This window comes from Myotis lucifugus, unplaced genomic scaffold (genome assembly GCF_000147115.1).
Source record: "Myotis lucifugus unplaced genomic scaffold, Myoluc2.0 scaffold_93, whole genome shotgun sequence".
NCBI lineage: Eukaryota > Metazoa > Chordata > Mammalia > Chiroptera > Vespertilionidae > Myotis > Myotis lucifugus.
This window is the reverse complement of record NW_005871141.1, coordinates 1,826,576-1,848,838: the sequence shown is the minus strand read 5'-3', so window position 1 is coordinate 1,848,838 and position 22,263 is coordinate 1,826,576. Positions and strand designations below refer to the sequence as shown.

At 40.8% G+C, this 22,263-nt stretch overlaps 1 protein-coding gene and 1 non-coding gene across 4 annotated transcripts; one reads left to right on the top strand and one right to left on the bottom strand.

Moving 5' to 3' along the window:
• The first annotated feature begins 1,228 nt into the window (after nt 1-1,228).
• On the top strand, nt 1,229-18,266 carry RNF125 (ring finger protein 125). Of its 3 annotated transcripts, none has more exons than XM_023756417.1 (6): nt 1,229-1,584; nt 1,681-1,834; nt 5,176-5,270; nt 8,327-8,417; nt 11,171-11,278; nt 13,130-13,351. In XM_023756417.1, exons 1-6 carry the CDS (start codon nt 1,460-1,462, stop codon nt 13,331-13,333), a joined length of 777 nt encoding a protein of 258 aa, XP_023612185.1. In that variant the 5' UTR covers nt 1,229-1,459; the 3' UTR covers nt 13,334-13,351. The 3 variants fall into 3 exon arrangements, with proteins under 3 accessions (XP_023612185.1, XP_023612187.1, XP_023612186.1); XM_023756419.1 differs by lacking the exon at nt 13,130-13,351 and adding an exon at nt 17,797-18,266 and having other exon boundaries at nt 1,241-1,584; XM_023756418.1 differs by lacking the exon at nt 13,130-13,351 and adding an exon at nt 14,481-18,266 and having other exon boundaries at nt 1,249-1,584.
• Nucleotides 18,267-20,298: 2,032 nt separating this feature from the next.
• LOC111826652 lies at nt 20,299-20,404 on the bottom strand. Its single transcript, XR_002830006.1, has one exon. It is a non-coding gene; the product is annotated as a U6 spliceosomal RNA (small nuclear RNA).
• Nucleotides 20,405-22,263: the final 1,859 nt, after the last annotated feature.

Below are 22,263 nucleotides of genomic sequence, written 5' to 3'. Positions count from 1 at the left end.
TTGTGCACTGGGCCCCTAGTATGTAAATAAATACTTCATGTCTGAGCCATACGTGTTGGATTAGAAATGTCAATTAGGAGTTGAGCATTTGGATCATCTATAATAATGAAAGTGTCAAATGCTAATTAGACCAGACGTCCTTCTGACGACCTACCGGACGAAGCCAGAGCTGTGAGGGAAGCCCGGGTCCTGGGTGCCTGCCGGCGGCCGGAGGGAAGCCCGGTGCCGGCAACCGGGGAAAGTAAGGCCTGCTCTTGCATGAATTTCGTGCATCAGGTCTCTAGTTTTTAATAAATACTCTTCAGAGCCTGCATTTTGAGAACCAACTCTCAGGGACTCAAAGAAATGCAAGGAAGGGCGGATTGACTTTAGCGCTCACACTGAGTCACTGGAGGCAGAGAGAAGTAAAAGAGCAGAGGACGTGGTCTCTGGACGCCAACCAAAGGTTGCTCTTTCCATCTGGGCCAGCTGTGGTGGCGGAGAGAAAGGTTACTGAATTTGGGTCAGAAAACCCCAGCTTGAGACCAAATCAGGTTTAGGTACTTTCTATAGCTGTGGCCTCGCAGAAGCAACTTAATCTCTATGTACCTCAGCTTCCTCATCTACAAATGGAAATGGTCCTCTTTCTTAGGGGTTTGGTAAGGTTAAGTGAATTAAGGTATTTTAAAAAGTGTTTCCAAAATTTGTAAACAAAAAACAATTGTATCAAGTTTGAAATTATATCAAAGTAAAGCGTTACCAAACAACAATAATAGCAAAAACACCCAGGAAAGAAAGGGTAGAAACCTAGGCAGATCTGGGGTTCTTTTGTTTGTTTTTCTTTAAATCTATTTTTTGCCGATACCGGTTTGGCTCAGTGGATAGAGCGTCGGCCTGCGGACTGAAAGGTCCCAGGTTCGATTCCGGTCAAGGGCATGTACCTTGGTTGTGGGCACATCCCCAGTAGGGAGTGTGCAGGAGGCAGCTGATCGATGTTTCTCTCTCATCGATGTTTCTAACTCTCTATCTCTCTCCCTTCCTCTCTGTAAAAAATCAATAAAATATATTTAAAAAAAAATAAAAATAAAAATAAAAATAAATCTATTTTTATTGATTTCAGAGAGGAAGGGAGAGGGAGAGAGATAGAAACATCAATGATGAGAGAGAATCATTGATTGGCTGCTTCCTGCACACCCCACACTGGGGACCGAGCCCGAAACCCGGGCATGTGCCCTGACCAGGAATCGAACTGTGACCTCTTGGTTTTGATGCTCAACCACTGAGCTCTGCTGACCGGGCCTCAGCTTGCTATTTTCTTAGCTAACACTCAAAATTCTACAGAGCAAACACCTATTTCCCCCAAATTGTAGGTAAAGTAGGATGAAAGAGAAGAAAGAATACAGTACCTATCCTTAGGGTTATCGTGTTAACTCCATTTCTAGAATGCCATCTGACCACGTGGTCGGTGTTCTTTTTTTACATGTGGGCAATGCCTGTGGGGAGAACCTGTGAGCCCAGCCAGGTCTTGCTGGGGGAGGTAAGAGGCTGGCCAGCGCCGGGGGCAAACGGACCTTTCATGTGGTTCTACAGCTCACAGTGTACAAGGTGCCACTACAGTGCAGTTCCCACAGGTGAACCCGCAGTGGCGGCTTCGTCACACCCTTCAGGGAAAGTGATGTATCCATGGTGTGTTTCGGGCAGGTTCTGCCGCTCCTGTATTGCCACCAGTCTGAAGAGCAGCAAGTGGACCTGCCCTTACTGCCGGGCGTACCTTCCTTCCGAAGGAGTCCCAGCCACGGATGTGACCAGAAGGATGAAATCAGAGTTCCAGAACTGCGCCGAGTGCGGCACCCTGGTGAGTGGCCCTGTGCTCACCGGCTTGCGGGGCTGAGAAAAGTGGTACACGGCTCCTCGGTTCACCTGTGCCCTTTGACCTCCCCCTACCCCGACTTCCTCACGTTGATTGTCTCAGCCTTTCTCCAGTTTCATAGGTGTAAGCGGCAAGAAAATAGTCACCGGATGCCTACCATCGCCTCGTTTTCCACACAAACGCTTTCATTGGCTGCCTCCATCTCTTCTCTTCCCCTGACTCCCGTGACCCCCTGGGATGTGGCCTCCATTCCTGCTCCTCTAGTGCAGGCACCAACGAGAGCTTTGTTAGCAAATCCAGTGGCACACTTGCACCCACGCCCTTGACTTGGCAGTGTTTCTCTCTCTCTCCATCACTTCCTCCTGTTGCAGTTTTCATTCTTTGATACTAGCGAGCATGGTTAGATCATGTGAGGGCTTGGGGCCATGCAAAAGATTCTATCTAGATTCTAGATTGTATCTCAAATGCAATAGTGACGCATAGAAGAAGGGTAAGCCTTTGATCGGGGTTACACTTGGGGATATTACTCCAGCGTGTGCGTGGATGGTGGCTTGCAGGGGGCAGAGGAAGGACTGGTGAAGCCGATTGGATCAGGTAAGGAAGCTGGGCTGGGGAGATAGTGTTAGGTATGAAATAAGACGTTTTTTCAAGGTGTATTTAGGAGGGAGAAGCAAAGGAAATTGGTGATTGACTGCATGTGGGGGTGAGGGAGCGCAAAGTGTCAGAGTGCCTGCAAGGTTTCTGAGATGAGTAGCGAAGGTGTTAAAATGGGGATCGGGTTTGGAGCAGAATCCACGGAGTTGAATTTGAGATGTGTTAAAATTTGAACTAAGGAGATACTTGGCTATACCAGTCTAAAGTTCAAAAGAGAGATTATGTACTGAAGGTCTAAATTCCTTTAGAGAATCTTTCTTGATTGTTAACCTAAATTATAGCCTGTTATACTTTCTCTTAGCACTCTGTGTCCCCTTTATAACAATTTTCACCCCTTACTATTATGCTTTTATGATTTTTTAATTGAATATCAGTTATTCCCACCAGATTTAAGTTCCAAGAAGGTAAGGACTGTGTCTGTTTTATTGGCAACTGTGTACCCAGCACTTTGAAAAGTGGCTGGCACATAGTAAGTGCTTAATGCAGTTTTGTTTTTAATAAGTACTGGTATTTATGTAAGACTCAGTAATCTCTTCATGGCTGCCTGGCTACAGAATGCATGCATGGTCTCTGAGGTCAAACATCCTAGCATCAAACACTAATTCTCTCACTTACTCTTTGTGATTTGGGACAAGTTATTAATCTGAGTTTTTGTTTATCTCTGGAAAATAAGGAAAAAGGTAATGTTTGTGTCACAGGATGGTTTTAAAGGTAAATGAGTAAACACATGGTTTCAAACATGAGAAATACTCAAAATCAAAAGATTTCACCTCATCATAATAGACTGGTGCTTATTTTTACTTGGACATTTTTTTCATCGTATAAATTGTAACACGTCCCAAGTCAAACTCAGGGTATTATTTCATCATCCTGTTCTTTATCCCACCTTTGGTGTCCGTCAGAAACAAGAACATTCAATTATTCTGAGTGGAAATTCCCTTTCTTTTTTACCCCTCTCCCTCCCGCGCCCCCCCCCCCGCCCCCCGCCCATTTCTGCATTTTGCATTTTCTCTTTGGGGTATTTCTTGTATCCATCTCTTCTGTTTTCTGTTTCTCGTCCTGCCAGGAATACTGCCATTCCTTCGATAGCCATCTTAGATGCTACTTACGCTAAAGAATCCAGGCCACAGCTCCACCCCATGACGCCTGGCTTTCGTATGCCAGTGCCCATATCAGCTTCCTCCCTACTTGTCTACGTACATATCTTTCTCCCCCTTCCATTAGATTAGAAGCAGCTTTACAGCAAGCACAGTGGTTTATTTATTTTTTAAATATGTTTTTATTGATTTCAGAGAGGAAGGGAGAGGGAGAGAGATAGAAACATCAATGATGAGAGAGAATCACTGATCAGCTGCCTCCTGCACGCCCCATACTGGGGATCGAGCCCACAACCTGGGCATGTGCCCTGACTGGGAATCGAATCGTGACCCCCTGGTTCATAGGTTGATGCTCAACCACTGAGCCATGCTGGCCGGGCCAACCACAGTGGTTTATGTGTCTTCTGTCATCTCTTACGTTGTCTTACATACTTTTGTCTCTAGAGTGGGCACTGTGTGAACTTGTCAGTTCGTTTGTCAGTGTATATGGTCCCCAGATTGCTAATTTCTGTGAAGAGCCCTTCGCTTTGTTGATGAAGGAACACAAAGAGGAAGAAGGAAACCTTTAACACGAGTAGGGAAGAGTTGAGAGAGCACTGGTGGGCAAAGTTGGGTGTTCAAGACTGCGTAACAGTCTGTGTCCAGGCGGCTACCTACATCAGTCCCGGTTTTTACATCTTTTATTTAGATATTCGTAAGGCGAGGACTTGCTTTTATTTTTGGTCTTTTGTGAAGCAATTATAACTGTTTCAAGTTTGAGGTTTCACTTCGGTCGCGTGGGCAGCGTGAAGCAGGGTGGGTCGGCCACCTTACCACAGCTGTGAGAGCTCCCTTCAGCACAGATCCTATCAGTGTCTGCCGAAGCACTGAGTACAACATGTGTTATTTAGCAACAGATGCCTCATGGTCAGGGCTCTGAATGTATATCTGCAGGAACAAGGGCTCTTTCTTTGGCCTTGATAAAAATGGACGGCAAGAGCTGCCTTTCATGTGTGCTCTTAATGGGGCCATTAAGTGTGGTGTGTATTGTGAATTCATGTCCTACTACTAGATACATGCGAAAACCAGGGTATTCATAGTTTTTCCGGAGGCACAGGGCTTCTTTTTACTTATTATGGATATTCCTAAAATCCATCCATTTATTATGCTTTTCTGTCTTTTTTTTTTTTTTTTTTTACTTTTCCCCCCTTTCTCTCTCTTCCTCTCTTTTTCCTCTCCCTTTTTTCTTTCCCACTTGCTTCTTTTCCATCACCAATTTAGGTAATGGCATTCCCAAAAAGTAAATTTCAGTTCATCTACGTCTTTCCACTTAAAAAATAAATGCTTTCTAGAAGAACCAAATTCAGTAACTCAACATTTGGGTCTTCAAAGTGTTCGAGAAATTGAAAAGTAGTGCTGTTTCTGGATACTGCCCTAGCTTTGTTGTACTGTTTTCATGAATGCATCCTTTTAAAGTCGGCTGACCCCCACTCTGACCTTATTTGAAATAATGAAAGTGGCCATGAAGCCGGGTCACACAGGCTTCACTGAGCTCGCTTTCAGCAGTGAGTTTATTTTGAATTTGCTTTTGTGCAGGTTTGCCTCAGCGAGATGAGGGCACACATAAGAACCTGTCAGAAGTACATAGATAAATATGGACCGCTCCAAGAACTCGGGGAGACAGCAGCAAGGTTTGTTTCCACCGGGTATAGTTTAGCGCTAACTTCGATATGTCTGTAAAGAACGTAATGCTGGGACTAATACAAAGTCATATTGAATGTAAATTGTAATTGGAAAAAATTTTTAATGTTATGTTACAGAAAAGGGAAAAAAAAAAGAATTTAACGGGAAATTTAAAATTTTTATTGTGAAAACATGCATGTAGTTATGGGCAGGCTCTTAACCATAATACCTGTTATTGGCTCTTAACCATAATACCATTTGTTTTTTAATATATTTTTATTGATTTCAAAGAGGAAGGGAGAGGAAGAGAGAGATAGAAACATTAGTGATGAGAGAGAATCACTGATCGGGTGCCTCTTGCACGCCCCACTGGGCGATCGAGCCTGAAACCCAGGCATGTGCCCTGACCGGGAATTGAACCGTGATCTCCTAGTTCAGTGATGGCGAACCTATGACACGCGTCAGAGGTGACACGCGAACTCATTTTTTGTTTGATTTTTCTTTGTTAAATGGCATTTAAATATATAAAATAAATATCAAAAATATATGTCTTTGTTTTACTATGGTTGCAAATATCAAAAAATTTCTTTATGTGACACGGCACCAGAGTTAAGTCAGGTTTTTCAAAATGCTGGCACGCCGAGCTCCAAAGGTTCGCCATCACTGTCCTAGTTCATAGGTTGACGCTCAACCACTGAGCCTTGCTGGCCGGGCGGTGACCAGTTGTTAATAGCAATAATCATGGATTTTGCATGGAGGGAACCAGCCGAGCATTGGAGAGATGAGGGAAACGTCCTCAGCCGGGTTTATATTAAGGAAGATCCACAAACAATTCGGAACTGCTCATTTCTGCGAGGCCCTGCTTTCTGACTAATAGAGCCCTGAAGTAGATCGTGATTAAGAGGTGATTCATCTTAAAAAAAAAAAAAAAAAAGAGGTTATTCATCTTTACTTTTCCACCACCACTGCCCAGTTCCCAGTTCACTCCCTCTCATTTTGCCGGTTTCTCCTTAGAAAGTAGGAAGTCACATCTCCATACATCTCCATATATATTCTAACAAGGAGGTACAGGCCTCCGCAGGCGTCTGTATTCTATACCTTTGGGGGCTGGAAGATGGATGGGGGTTGCTAGTAGGTTTAATGGAAAATATTGATCTCCTTTTTTTTTTCTTTTAAAAAAAAAGAAGAAAAGAAATCTGGGTTATTATTGTCCGGATAGCCAGAATAATTACAAAGTTTGGAGTCTCTCTCTCTCTACTAACGAAATAAAGAAATGGTGACTTTGAAACCATAAAATGTGCTTATAAACTCAGTTACCCAGTAGTGGGATTCAGTAGGGGTGTGATTTCTTTCTCTCTCCTGAAGGAAAATGTTAGTTCTGCTTATTTTAAGAAAACACACTCAAAATGTAGCTTATACTTTTTAACCTGGAAGTCTAAATGATCTTGCCATTCCTTTTGTTTTACTAGACACTGCTTTGCAAACATACTTGCTTTATAGAATTCGTTTTATACCATGACAGTACAAATTTTAAATTTATAAGCAGAGTCCAGATTCTGTTAGATTGACCGCAAGGGCCAATAGGAAAGAAGGATAGCAACTGGTTTGAGAAAGTATGTGTGTATTTGATTGCAAGGTTGATAGGTTTTATAAAAAATTAAAATATCAAAAGCTAATTTAAAGTCAAATTTGTTCTGCTAGTTAGAATTAAATAGTAAAGAATTAAAATGACAGAAAATGAGAAGGGTTTAGATTAATATTTGCATTTAAGATAGAAGTCGTTGCTTTATAGAATAACTTACTCCGTGATTCAAATTTTTAAATTTCTTACGCAGGCAGCTTGTCTAGAATACAAGTCTTAGGAAGTAGGAAGTTATATCTATAATGGAAAGTGAGCAAAAAATTCCAAGTTTCCATATTGTCCCTAAGAATTTAAGGCAGCACTAGCCAATAGAAATAGAATGCAGAACACATAATGTAATTTAAACTTTTCTAGTAGCAAGGAAAATCAATTTTTGACATATTTTACTTAACCCAAATATAACCAAACTATTATTTCAACATGTAATCAATATAAAAGTTATTGAGATATTTTACATTCTTTTTAGATTAAGCCTTTGAAATTCCGTGTGTATTTTATACTTTGGCATATCTCATTTGGACTACCAATATTTCAAGTGCCCAACAGGCACATATGGCTAATGGCTACTGTATTGGGCAGCACAGATATAGGAACAAATACCCCCAAGTGTAAGGGCTTAACAGGGTAGTTGAAGGTCATTTTTCATTCTTCACTTGATACTAATTATGTGAGTTGACACTTGTAGTTACACAGGGAGGGGAAAATAGGTTTACAGTTGTGAGTATGCAACACACAGAGTTTTTTTTGTATTATTACTTATTAACTATTATATTATTTTCCATACGAACAACTGTAAACCTACTTTTGCTCCACTCTCTCTCTATATATATATATGCTAGAAGAGTTGGAGGACAAATAACACCCAAATCAAGATTAGGAAAGGGAGGATGGAAAAGTGACAAAGTAACGCTGGGACAGGTGGGTGGACTTAGTGCTCAGTTGCTCAGTGAGTGGGGCTTCAGGTGGCCTGTAGCTGTTTCTCTCCCCTGCCCCCAGAAGGTCACGCATTTACATCCCTCAGGAGAAAGACTTTAGGCACCAAGACCATTATCAGGATTAGAAAAAAAAATTTTTTTTAATATATTTTATTGATTTTTTTACAGAGAGGAAGGGAGAGAGATAGAGAGTTAGAAACATCGATGAGAGAGAAACATCGATCAGCTGCCTCCTGCACATCTCCCATTGGGGATGTGCCCGCAACCCAGGTACATGCCCTCGACCGGAATCGAACCCGGGACCCTTCAGTCCGCAGGCCGACGCTCTATCCACTGAGCCAAACCGGTTTTGGCAGGATTGGAAAAAATTATACCGATTCAGAAAGAATGAGGACTGGAAACTGGATCTATTGTTTACCTCTGTAGTTAAGTGACTACTCTCATTGCCAATAATTTTAGTGATATTCATATTCTATGCAATTTCCAGGTGTGTGTGTCCATTTTGTCAGAAGGAACTGGATGAAGACAGCTTGCTGGATCATTGTATTAATCATCACAGATCAGAAAGGAGACCGGTGGTAAGGATTTTTTGTCACTATACATTTCTGCAATGTCTAAATTCAATATATATTAGAAAATTTATTTGATAGGCTTCTGTTTACAGATATTTTATATAGGATAATTTGTCAAGGTTATGGTAATTCTATGACATTAACAAAATGTGAAAGTGTTGAATTGAAACTGATAAGAATTACTAATGTGCATTCAATCATTCATTTATGAAATTAGACATTATCTCTTACAGATAATCCTGGGCATAATCAACTAAGAATATCCAAAATGCACAGTTAAGATCTAACTTTAGTATAATAAACATGGTCACATCCTAGGTTAAAAACATTTTTAAATAATGCAAATAGAGTTATGAAAATACACTAGAAATGAAAAGTAGAAAATTATCTGTTTTATAAAAGGCTAATATGCAAAGTGTCCCCTTGGGTGTTCGACTGTGAGACTGGGAGTTCAATTGCTCACTATGATGTGCGCTGACCACCAGAGGGTGGCGCAGAACAAAGGAAGTCCCGGCCGGCAGCCGGAAGGCCCTGATTGGCCCTGATTGCCATCCAGGCCTGAGTACCCTACCCGTGCATGAATTTCATGCACCAGGCCTCTAGTATAAAATAAAAACAAAAAAAGAAAAGCATGAAGTCATTCATCTTTATTAATCAGTCTGTTACTTTATTTCATATATATCCACATGCTTGTGCATTAAATACACATATTGCTCATCATTTCCTACATTCACAGTGAGTGCTGCCTTTTTTTTCTTTTCAACCTGGCATTTCAGTTCTACTTTGTGGTGTGACTTTTTTTTTTTAATTGATTTTTTACAGAGAGGAAGGGAGAGGGATAGAGAGTTAGAAACATCGATGAGAGAGAAACATCGATCAGCTGCCTCCTGCACACCCCCTACTGGGGATGTGCCCGCAACCAAGGTACATGCCCTTGACCGGAATCGAACCTGGGACCTTTCAGTCTGCAGGCCGATGCTCTATCCACTGAGCCAAACCAGTTAGGGCTGTGGTGTGGCTTTTATAATTTTTATTGCTGTATAGTAGTGAGGTAGGCTTTTTGTTTGTTTGTTTTTTACCAAGTTAACTCTAACACTCACCATATGACCACCAATCAAATTTTTGGAAATTTATCCTAGAGAAATAAAAACATCTATGCAACTATCTGCACACAAATGTTCATTACAGTGTTATTTGTACCAGCCCCAAACTGGAAACAACCAATGTCCTTCAGAAAGTAAATGGTTAAACTGTGGTACATCCATATCGCGGTCTACTTACCACCACCAATAAAAAGGAAGGAACTATGGATGCAAGCAACAACTTGGATGAGTCTCAAGGTCATTCTGCTCAGTGTAAAGAGCCAATCTCACAAGATTAAGTGCTGGATAATTGGATTTATTTAACATTCTCAGAATGATGACATTGTAGAGGTGGGGAATAGATCGGGGACACCAGGGTAGGGAGAGAAGGTAGTAGAGGGGTAGCACTAGGAAGTTACTCTGCAGTGACAGGACACTTCTGTATCTGATTTTGTTGATGGGCATATGGATCTATGTGCGTGATAACATTTCATAGAACTACACACACACACACACACACACACACACACACACACACAACTGAATTCATGCAAAAACTGGTGAAACCTAAAGCAGAACTGTAGTCTAGTTAATTGCTAACTTCCTGATTTTGATAATGTGCTATAGTTGTATAAGATATTACCATTTGGGAAAACAAGGTGATGGGAAATGGGACCTTTCTGAATTATTTTTGCAATTTCTTGTGAGTTTATAGATATTTCAAAATGAAAGTTTTTTTTTGAAGAGCTATTCATAGCTATTAAATTAGGAAATACATGTAAATACTAATTACTGATGCTGGTGTGTTATAATCTTTATTGCTGGTGGTAATAAAAATACTTTAGAGCAATAGATATTATGGACCATAAATGTTCATAACCTTTGACTACGAATCTCCATTTCTGGTCATTTATCCTAAGAATATAACCCCCCAAAAGATAAACACTATAGATAATATCATTTGTAATAATAAAATATCTACATACAAAAAACTTATTTCAAGAGGTAGGCAACTAATCAAGTACATTACAGTGCATCTACTAACTGTACAATTATTTAATTAATCAGTTAATAACTATGAAAATAGTAGCTATACAGTAATATGTATACAAGAAATATATACAAGAATAAATGCAATTTTATGTGTTTAATGTTGTTTTAATGTTTATGAAATTTTAAAACATAAAACTGAGGTATGGCCAATAGATTTGTCGAGTTAAATTTCACTTTATTGAGTGGTTATTTATTTTTTTAATTAAAATTTATTGGGATGACATTGATTAATAAGATTATATAGGTTTTAGGTATAGATTTCTACGATACATGATCCTTATTGCATTGTGGGCCCATCACCCAAAGTCAAATCATCTTCTGTCGCCATATATTTGGCTCCCTTTACCCTTTCCTACCCCCCCTTCCCTCTGGTAACCACCATGCTGGTGTCTGTGTCTATGAGTTTCAGTTTTATATCCCACATATGAGTGAAATCATATGGTTCTTAGCTTTATCTGACTGCCTTATTTTGCTTAGCATATTCTCAAGGTCCATCCATGTTGTCACAAATGGCAGTATTTCATTTTTTCTTATGGTTGAGCAGTTGGCTATTTGATGTTTTAATTCTGACATTAGTGATTATTTTAAATTCTTTCTTGAACTCTTGGTCTTGTCTGTTTCCAGTTCTGCCCACTCTGCCGTTTAATACCCACTGAGAACCCAAGCAGCTTCAGTGGCAGTTTAATAAGACATTTGCAAGTCAGTCACACTCAGCTCTATGAGGATTTCTTAGTAAGTATTTGTTTTATTTTTACATTGTCTTCATGTTGTCTGTGTTAAGCTTACTTTTTTAATCCAAGCGAATAAGGAGGAAAAAATGCATATATAACTAAAGTGTTAAGTATAAAGTAAGAAGTCATAAAAATAGAGTGTTTTGTAAATTTGGCTATTAATATTAAAGCAGTTATCTGCCTTACACAAAACTATTTTTTGTGTGATCCATATAATTATCCATTGTATAAGGAGCCAGATTTCACCTTCAAATTACTTTAGTTTCTACTTTACTCCCTCCCTATGTATGGTTATAGTTTTTGTGAACCTGAGAACTTCTACATGATGAAATGAAATCACACCAATAACGAAATGACTCAGAGAGTTTGTTCTGCATCCAGTTGCTTTTATTTATTTTACTTTTAAAAATAAGTTTTTATTGATTTCAGAGAGGAAGGGAGAGTGAGAGAAACATCAATTGATGAGAGAGAATCATTGATCAGCTGCCTCCTGCACAACCCCCACTGGGGATTGAGCTTGCAACCCAGGCATGTGCTCTGACTGGAATCGAACCATGACCCACTGGTTCATAGGTCAATGCTCAACCACTGAGCTACACCAGCTGGGCCAGTTGCTTTTATAGTACATTGAATGGCTGTTCACAGATATGAAATTATCTGTGTAGTAAGGCAGATAGCCATTATTTTTAATTTAAATTTTATAAAATACAGTATTTATTGAACTTTTTTAAACATGAATTTATTATGAAAAATATTAAACGTACACAAAGTAGACAGAATAGTATAATGAACCTCCCATAGAACCATCACCTACGCATCAATAACTACCAACACATGGCCAATCTCGTTATGTTGGCTTTTTTTTAAAATGCAAGAAAAGTTAGGTATTGCGTGAGTAGTCCTAATGCTTACGACTGTATTTCCCATGATCAGAAATTAGAATAACAAGCAAAAAGTTAATGTAGCCTTTGTTGTGCTTTGGTCCATGTGTTGTCATGGGAGGGTTATATGTTATCCTGAGTCCCTTTCAGCCTGTAAGGGGGGGAATCACTCAGAACCATGTTCTGAAACATAATATTTTATTGTTAACTTTCATCTAAATACAGGAATGTTAACGGCTAAATTTGAATTCGCAGATAATTTGACATTGTTTTTTATGCTATTTTAAGATAGAATTTAGTAACTGTTAAAGATTTGTTAAAAATGGTTAATTTGAAAATTCTCCCCTTGTTTTCTGATCTGCGCACTGTGATTATCCAGGTTCAACACAAGGAATTTAGGTTCTGGCCTGGATTTAAGTAACAGCTCTGTCACAACAGTGTGACCTTGGGCAGACCACTGACCTTTGAGCCGCTGTTGATTTGCTAAGTGAAGGGAGTAAAAAGCAACTACTCCCCAAAGAGGAGTAAGTGAGGGAATGCAGGGGAAGTGCTTTGCACAGTGTGGGCAGGGATCTCAGGCAAGTTGGAGGAGGGGAGAGAATAGGTGGGAATAGGAGGACCACTTGAAGGACTGCATGGGCTACACCAGAGCTTTGTGGGCTCTGCTCCGCCTCCCAAATAGCGTCTTTGGCCCCCAAGGACACAAGGCCTCACCGAGCCTGGCTCTGGTCTATGTGTTCTCATTTTTCACCGCACGTAGGGAGGGCTTCCTCTTTAGTTTAGCTCCATCAGATGTTCCAAAAGCCATCACCTGTTCTAGCTGTTCACATTCAGTCCGTTCTTCTCAAGATCTTTCAAAGTATGAATCCAGGGCTGGTCGGGAGGAAGCCACTTTGATGAGAATACTTTCCACCCACTTGGATATGGAAATGAGGCTAAAACAGTGTTTTTTGGTTTGTTTGTTTCCTCAGCTACCAAGTACTATGGGAGGCACTTCATGCATATTATCTCATTTTATTCCTTGTAACAACTGTCAAGGGAGTACTCTATTATCCTCACTTAGGTATGAAATATCTGAAGCTCAAAGGTTAATACATTGCCTAAGAAACAACCAGTATCGAGTCCCAGATCTTATGTTCTTCTACTCTTTTTTTTTTTTTAATATATTTTATTGATTTTTTACGGAGAGAAAGGGAGAGAGATAGTTAGAAACATCGATCAGCTGCCTCCTGCACATCTCCCACTGGGGATGTGCCTGCAACCCAGGTACATGCCCTTAACCGGAATCAAACCTGGGACCTTTCAGTCCGCAGGCCTACGCTCTATCCACTGAGCCAAACCGGTTTTGGCTGTTCTTCTACTCTTTATGGTTTTCCTTTGGATTTTATTTATTTGACTTTATGGTTTTACTAGAGGCCCAGTGCATGGATTCATGCACTCGTGGGGTCCCTTGGCCTGGCCTGTGCCCTCTCACAATCTGGGACCCCTCGGGGGATGTCGGAGGCCCAGTGCATGGATTCAGCCTGATCTCCACAGGCCAGGCCAAGGGACCCCACCAGTGCATGAATCCGTGCACCGGGCCTCTAGTATGCATATAAGATCTTTGGTTAATCTCTTCCCGCCCTCCCCCCTGCCCCCTTCCCTCTGAGATTCATCATTCTGTTCCATGTTTTCATGCCTGTGCGTTGAGCATCTGCCCCCTGGTGGTCAGTGTGCATCATAGCTACCAGTCGAACGGTCGCTTAGGCTTTTATATATAGAGATGTTTCAGAATGGACTTTCAACACAGATTTACAAGGTTTGTTTTTTGTGTTTTGTTTTTGAAGGAAGAGGAGATGAGTTGCAAAGACAGGGCTCTTGATAGTTTTTGTCTTGTTTACAGAATGTGCTGACTTGAAGTTTTGAATGCCATTTTGACCACAGGAAGGCAAAGAGAAAGAGAGTTTTGCTTTCAGCAGTTTTCAGATAGATATTCAGTAGTTGTGCTGAGATTGCTGAGTCCTATGGAAATGTCTTAACTTTATATGACCTGTTATGTGGAACCTAGCTCTCTGACCAGTATTTGTAGCGTTGACTAAAAACTACTCATTAGATCAGATTCAAAACTTTAAATTCCAAATCAGGACTATTTTACTATGACAATACCTGGTTTCTTTGTAGGCAGGCAAATGAAACAGAAAATGCACTGGCCCCAAACAAAAATGCTAGGTTCCCTGACGGGTTTTTTTATGGAAGATTGGACAGGTCACTGAACTCAGGGCTCCCTCAGTTTGTGAAAACTGTCTCTGATTGTATGTTTCTAATTATTTTTCTTAATTCTAGGATTTTAATATAATTGAGGAAGCTCTTATCCGAAGGGTATTAGACCGGTCACTTCTGGAATATGTGAGTCACTCAAACACCACATAATGTCGTGAAAAGGAGAAGGAAGGAGACCATACAGTTGCACCATTTGTTAAGATGCTGCTTGAACAGTTGGAGGGGAATTGTCGCTGTCTGATGGGCAGGAATGTACAACACAGTTCTCTCGCATTTTAAAACTGCTTTTATCTTGATGGTTTAAATCTGTTTTACATCCGTGAGCCTTTTAGATGCTCAGTAAACAAAGAGTCTCCATTAGCCATTAATATACTATGAAAGAGAACCTAAGGCTGGGATTGGTGGGTGAAGGATCTTTATTTGCAAACTGGATGACAGTATGTGTAACGCTACTTATTAATAAACAGCATCATGGTAGGGCAAGATAACTAATCCTTGTTCTATGTAAAAAGATGGAACGTGAAACCAATTGTGGACATGCAAGTGCTCATGTTCTAATCACTAATAGAATAACATGAATAACTTTGTATGGTAGGGAAGGAAAATTTTGGAAGTCGATGAAGTCCATTTAACCAAATTGTATAACATGATGTAACAAAATTAATTTCATGTTAGGAATGTATGCCTAATTCTTTTACTTTTTATAACTGCATACCTAAGAATTTAATATCCTATTTTTCAAATGTTTGTAGCTTATTTAGGAATATTTCTGTAATGTAGGCAAGTTCTTAAGAACCGTCAGCTGTTATTGATAGTAGAGGTATTCACATCCATAATTCTTAGTGGAAAATCCAAAGGGCTTTGATGTTATTTTTATTTCCGCCGTTAGAAAAATTATAAAAAAATACTGAAAACCCAACAAAATTATAGCTCATCACGTTATGATAGGCAAGCACTCTTGTCAGCCACCCTGGATGTCCTCTGCGTGTCCTGTCACCGTTCACAATGCTCGTCCCCCACCCCACAAAAGTAACCATTACATTGATTCCAGTAGTAATCACTTCCTTGTGCTTCTTTAGTGTTTGTGTATCTCTACACACTGTTTTTTATCTTCTTCATTTAAAATTGTTATGAGATGTATCGTTTACATCCCTTTTTTACACGTTTCCCCGTTCTTTCTTTTTCTTAAAATTTACCAATTGGAGAACCTGGTCTTATGATTCACAGTTTCCCACAGTCTGTATTGTATTGATTGCAGGCTCATGGCACAATTCAGCATGTTCCTCTGTCCTCTGGACATTGACACATGGGTCCAGAGGTTTGAGCAGACTTTTGGCAAGACTGTCCAGTTCAGTCTTTTTTTGTGACATCGGCTAAACTTGACACTCGGTGCCTAGATCCAGTGATTTATTGTGGGTTGGAGAGTATCCTAATGCTATCATTTCTTTTTTGTGTGTTACTTGGAACATTTTTTGTAAAAGAGATGTTTCCCCACATCTGTGATTTGGTTAACCAGTGGTAATGTTCATGCAGGAAAAGAAAAATAACTACTTGAATTTTTCCCTTTATTTACCAATTTTTAAGATAAACTTTTCCCTATCCTCTTCCAGTGATCACTCTTTTTAACAGCATTGTGAACTAACTTATGAATTCACACATATTGCATAGACTTCAATCCACTTTAAATATTCCCTTACTGAAGCTCAGATAGCCCTGTCTTTGGCCATTGGGTGTCTCACCACGTTGCCTCTGAATCCTTTTGAACCTACTCTCGAAATCTTTGGTGGCTTCCTTGCCGTCTCACAATATTCCAGGCCCAGCTTGTATGTTTCCTGCCCCAGACCTGGAATCGGCCATTTGCCAAGGAGCCTGGTCATTTTCAGTGAGAAATGGCATTTCCACGCTCTGCTCGGGACGGTTATGCTCATTGCAACCAGACTTCCCATTGTTTCTGGAAGGGAGCTAAGAAATAGCTTTGTCTTTTAAAGATAAAACACTTCATGAGTTTATTTTTAAAAATATATATTTTTATTGATTTCAGAGAGAAGGGAGAGGGAGAGAGAGAGAAACATCAGTGATGAGAGAGAATGATTGATAGGCTGCCTCCTGCACACCCACACTGGGGATCGAGCCCCCAACCCGGGCCTGTGCCCTGATGGGGAATTGAACCATGACCTCCTGGTTCATAGGTGGACGCTCAGCCACTGGGCCACACTGGCCGGGCCATGAGTTTATTTTGATACTTTCAAATCAAATGGAGTACTACAACCTAATCCTTTTTTTTTTAAACCATATTTCCATTTTTTCTATACTGAGAATTCTGGTTTTCCAAGACGGGCCACGATAAAATTAGAATATCACACAGATATTCATTTCTTTTATTACCTTACACATGCAACAGTTTCAGAGTAACAATACTAATACAACTACCACCAATATTTAATGAAGACAATTAAACATTTTTTATTTGCGCTCCCTATCCTCCCCCTACTTTTTAAAGCTGTACTCTATCAACATTTTCGGAACATTTTGGCATGGCATCACATACTGTCCTCCCTCCCTCCTCCCCCATTTAGTCTTAGATCTTCAAGTAACTGTGTTCAGTGCTTGCCTAATTTTATAGTTTGACTGTTTTTCATATCTGACTTTTTAACGACGCATCCAAACTTTTGTTTCTTACACATAAATGTACTCGTAATCATGGTGTCCCAAATATCTATAGTAAACTATCCATTCCTCTTTAAAGTCTTGCTTATGGCCCTGTCCCCCACTACAAGGGAATTCGAACGACCTAAAGCCGGTGAAGTTGAGGGCTTTCCCTCCCCCTTGTAGATGTTGACTTCACAGCTGTGAGCAAGTAACAGATGTTTAGTTTCACAACCTCTTCCTCCACTTTGGATGAGTCATCCAATAAAGCACAAAAGGAGGGAGGTAATCATCAGACTGAAAGTCTATTTTTAGTCCCTAAAAAATAATTTCTGAGCATCAGTACTGTCCAGGAAATAAATCTTTGTTCATTTAGAGCCATCCAAAAGGCATCTTTAAATCTTTAAAACTTGAAAAAAATGTCAAAACTTTAAATCCCGTATTTTGCATAAAGCTTTAAGTCACCCGTGGGGCTCGGTGCAGCAATTCTGCACCCTGTTCCTGGATTCCTCCGAGAAGTTTGCCACCTCCAGGACGCATCAGGTGCTGGCCGCCTGCATGATTTTGCCTTCTGCATTGTTTTGAGTTCTAAAATGGTCAAGTGCAAATATTCATTCTTTCACGGTGCCTTTAACCTTTTATATTAAAAAAAAATCTTCTAATTCATTGTTTTAAAAAATGAAAACCAATATTTGAAGCTGTTGACTACTAACAAGTTTCACGCTGTTCCTAGCGCCTGAGATGCAACTTTTCCAGGGGCTTCTAAGGGAAATCTGAGTCACGTTTCTCTTCAAGGCTAAACTCTTCCAACCCTGCGAAGCCTGTGGAGCTGTTCCTTTCATGTACCTTCCCCCGGGCTTTGAACGTAGGCTGAAAGTGGGGTTCCGAGTCTGTGGCCCTATGTTAAGACCCCGGTCACAGATCCAGCTCCAACGATGGCGCTTCACTGCGTTCATGGGGTGCTCAGTCTTTCATGTGGAAGTGAGCTTACTCCAGTGACTGAATGCTGAGTGTGTAATTTGTACCTTTAGGCATTGAAGTTTTTTAAAAAGTCATTAAGAGATTCATTCTTTCCTTATGCAACTGCAAAAAAACAACTGTATGATCAGAATTTAAAATGTGCAGGTGTTTTTTTTTTCTTTCTTCTGTAAAAATGTATTGTGAGAAATAAAGAATGGCAGGACCATTGCTTTCATTAAAATATCTATTGTGTCTTCTTTTTCTTTAACACATTTATTTTGATTTTTTGAATTTAAAAATATTTTTCTCATTTATTTATTTTTAAATTTCTTTATTAAGGTATTACATATGTGTCCTTATCCCCCCATGGCCCCCCCACCCTATTGTGTCTATTCTTAAATATTGATCCTGATAATTTTTTTACACAAACCAATAAACTTTTAAAATTGTCATTCAGCAGTATCTATCACAAAAATACACCTTCACGTAGGCCTCTCGGGGAATGTTTGGTAATATCTAGAGACATTATTTGTCATAACTGGGGTTTCTAGTGGCCAGGGACATATAGGTAGAGGCCAAGGATGCTGCTTACTATTCTACAATGCCCAGCACAGCCCCCTCACAACAAAGAATTACCATGCCCCAAATGTCAACAGTGTCGAGGTTTAGGAACCCTGATTTAGGCCAAAGAAATGCTGGTCACCATGGAGTTACTGGTTCTGCTTCCAAGGAGCTTCACTGAAATGTAAAAGGTTAAATGTAGATGAATTCTATGTCTTACTCTCTGCTAAATATGTACTAAGTTCTAGGTGGCCGAACCTGTCGTGTGTACCCCAGTTCAGGATACGCTCAAACATAGGAGAGCTTTTTAGATTTTTTCACAAGAGGTACAGGCTAGAACACGGTGTTATTGACGTGACCTATGATGAGTGACATCCTTCAAGGTAGAGGGAACCCAGGAGGAGTTGGGAAGACTTAGCATTGTCACCTAGGCTACTTTCATGGCAGTAAATAAGACAAAATATTACAGAGGGACACCTGTATCTGAGATCCTTGAGGCTAAGAAATACTTACGTTTTTATCTTATTACTGGACAATCCTCTGGTATTTTAATCCTGCAGGTTTCAGAAAGCCACACACATGGGTCTTGATTAAGGCTAATCATTGCCCCCAAAGTAGCCAGGTAAGAGGCTCAGCGAAGGTGAACCATGGGAAGAGATTGGTCAAGGTCGTGCTGCGGTTATAAACCCCCAGATCCCGGCATTCAACTTAAGGTATAGTACTGTGGGCCCTGGCTATTCTCCAGGCAGCTGCTCTCTAACCGCAGAGTTACAGGCCACTTTGATCTCATGGCATTTCTATGTCACCGTGTGCTTCTGACACCCCTCATCACAACAGACTGGAAAAATGGCTGATTACACAGGTAGCACCGGCCCTATCTCCAAATACCATTGGGGATGAGGGTTTCCACATAGGACCTTTGGAGGAACACATTCAGCCCATACATGCTTGTTGAACAGAAAAATGAATGTCTGACACATGGATGGATCCGATGGCTCCTGTTAGCGTCTCTGCATATTCTTTTCTCACTGGGAAGGTCTACACGGGGAGCAAATTTACTCAGCTCTAAATTTACTCCTTTTTTACCTGCTGTGTGAAAATGCATCTGGGCCCTTCACATACTTTTTCTTTCCCGGCTGGCACAATAGTAAGACTTTCCAATAGAGGGCACTAGAGAGACACTGCAGGAGGAAAAGGGCTGCAGTGTCTCTCTAGTGCCCTCTATTGGCCATTTTCTGCAGTGCCCTGTGGCGAGCAGCACCCAGCATCCCTCTGGATGGTATCTTGCAGAATACCTGAGATACTTCTTTGCGAACAGGTAGTTTTCCACGGGACCCTGGAGGACTGGTTTCCAGCAAGTTCTGACCGCGTAGCACCACAGTGACTTCTCTACCATCCAGTGAGACACAGGATCTAGGCCAGTGATGGCAAACCTTTTGAGCTCGGTGTGTTAGCATTTTGAAAAACCCTAACTTAACTCTGGTGCCGTGTCACATATAGAAATTTTTTGATATTTGCAACCATAGGAAAACAAAGACTTATATTTTTGATATTTATTTTATATATTTAAATGCCATTTAACAAAGAAAAATCAACCCAAAAAATGAGTTCGCGTGTCATAGGTTCGCCATCACTGATCTAGGCCCTAGTGGTGGTGGGAGTAGAGCCTTTCTTTGGGTACCCTATTTCAACCCTATATTCCTTTTATTAACAACGTAATAGGGGACACTTCACAAATTTAGGTGTCATCCTTGCATAGGGGCCATACTAATCTTTATATTGTTCCAATACCACGTGCAGGCGATTGAAACTTCGTGGCCCATGCGCAGAAGTCGGTATTTTGTGGAAGAGCCACACTCAAGGGGCCAAAGAGCCGCGTGTGGCTCGCGAGCCACAGTTTGTCGACCACTGACCTAGACTGATCAATCAGGTTATGTTGATTTTTCCCGAGTACCCTCAAGAAATTTGCATGCTCCCATCAGATTTTGCCGGCTGTGGATAGAGAAAGAAGAGTTGGGAATTGAGAATGCTGAGATCCAAATCAAGTAAGTAATCGTTTGCTGGACTGAGGTGCCGATGTCTCGTTCTCTGATTCACTTCCCTTTGGGTGTAAAATTGAAATGCTGACAGAAAACGGAGATCCCGGCCACTGGAACGGGAAGAAATTAATGGAGGATTTGGACTCCTGACTCCCCGAGCCACCCCGCATGCTGCTCCCTTCCTGGCAACCAGGATGACACTGCCTTTGCAATATAGACTGAACTGGAACTCAGTTTGGGGGTGGGTGGACGTTTTAGAAGACAGAGAAGAAGAGCTCTCTGCCAGTCCAGCCAACTTTCTTCATCTTCTCCTGAGACGAAGTTTGTCAGGGTAAACTGGGTATATGTTGCCCCAGAGTTACTGCTGACAAACAGAACATCTATAGGTGTAGCCCCATTCTCGGCGTTTCAACTTAACAGCCCTACAGACATAACCAAGTCTTTGGTGTTTACTTTTTGGGAGTTCTCCTAAAATGAGACTGATAGACAGGTAACTATTAGGATTGTAGGCCCAGTAAAAACCCAACTTGTATTAATAGGACTGTGATCTATTATAATCCATGGGCAGAATGTCCTAATTCCTTAGAAAGCCTCAGGTCATTTTTGCATCTCAACACTTTCAACAAAAAGTGAGTTGCAAATGAATTATGCCACTCCTCTCTCCCCAAACAGGGTCAGCTGCTCTAATGTTCTTTTAGGTCAGCGGTTCTCAACCTGTGGGTCCAGACCCCTTTGGCGGTTGAACGACCCTTTCACAGGGGTCGCCTAAGACCATCCTGCGTATCAGATATTTACATGACGATTCATAACAGTAGCAACATTACAGTTATGAAGTAGCAACGAAAATAATTTTATGGTTGGGTCACAACATGAGGAACTGTATTTAAAGGGCCAGAAGGCTGAGAACCACTGTTTTAGGTATTCCTTTGACAATAGCAACGTTCCCAGCAGGCAACATCAGAGAGCCAGAGTGGTTAACAGTATAATTTTCACCGCTACCAAGTCAACTAAATGATGCCCATGAGACTCTGCTTTGCTTCATTCACTCTGTCCAGCAACAGATGGTACATATCCTATGGTTCCTCCTTTCTCCAGGTTCTAAATGCAAGTTTTCATTGTACTGTAGTTGTATTTGCTCTGCATTGTGGTACATAGAAATGGTTGATAGGAATCACCTTTATGATTTAGTCTAAAGCTGTAGGATTATGAGATTGTGGACGAAAGGGGCCACATGCTGACCTGACAAGCTCAGGGGAGGCCTGCGTGGTGGTCTTGCAAACTCAGAGACCTAAAGTCACCACAAAGGATGGTCTGAAATTAAACTTTAACTAAAGCAGTTATGGTGGGCAGTTACGTCCTAGGCCAGTTTCTTCACTGACAAGCTCAACCTTTACCTTAACTGAGCCTATCTGTCTTTTTGCATCTATGATAACATAGCCTTGAAATGTCTGGGTAACTTGTAACTTCCTTTTTTCTGGAGCCCCTGGGGCACAACCAAATGTGCTGGATGCCAGGACAGATACCACAAATTCTTTCATTATCATGTTAATTGATCCTGCACCCACCTAAGTATGTGTCCATCATTTCACTTTTTATTCAATCCCAGGGGTTCCCCCTGCTTTGCTTTATCCCTCCTCCTT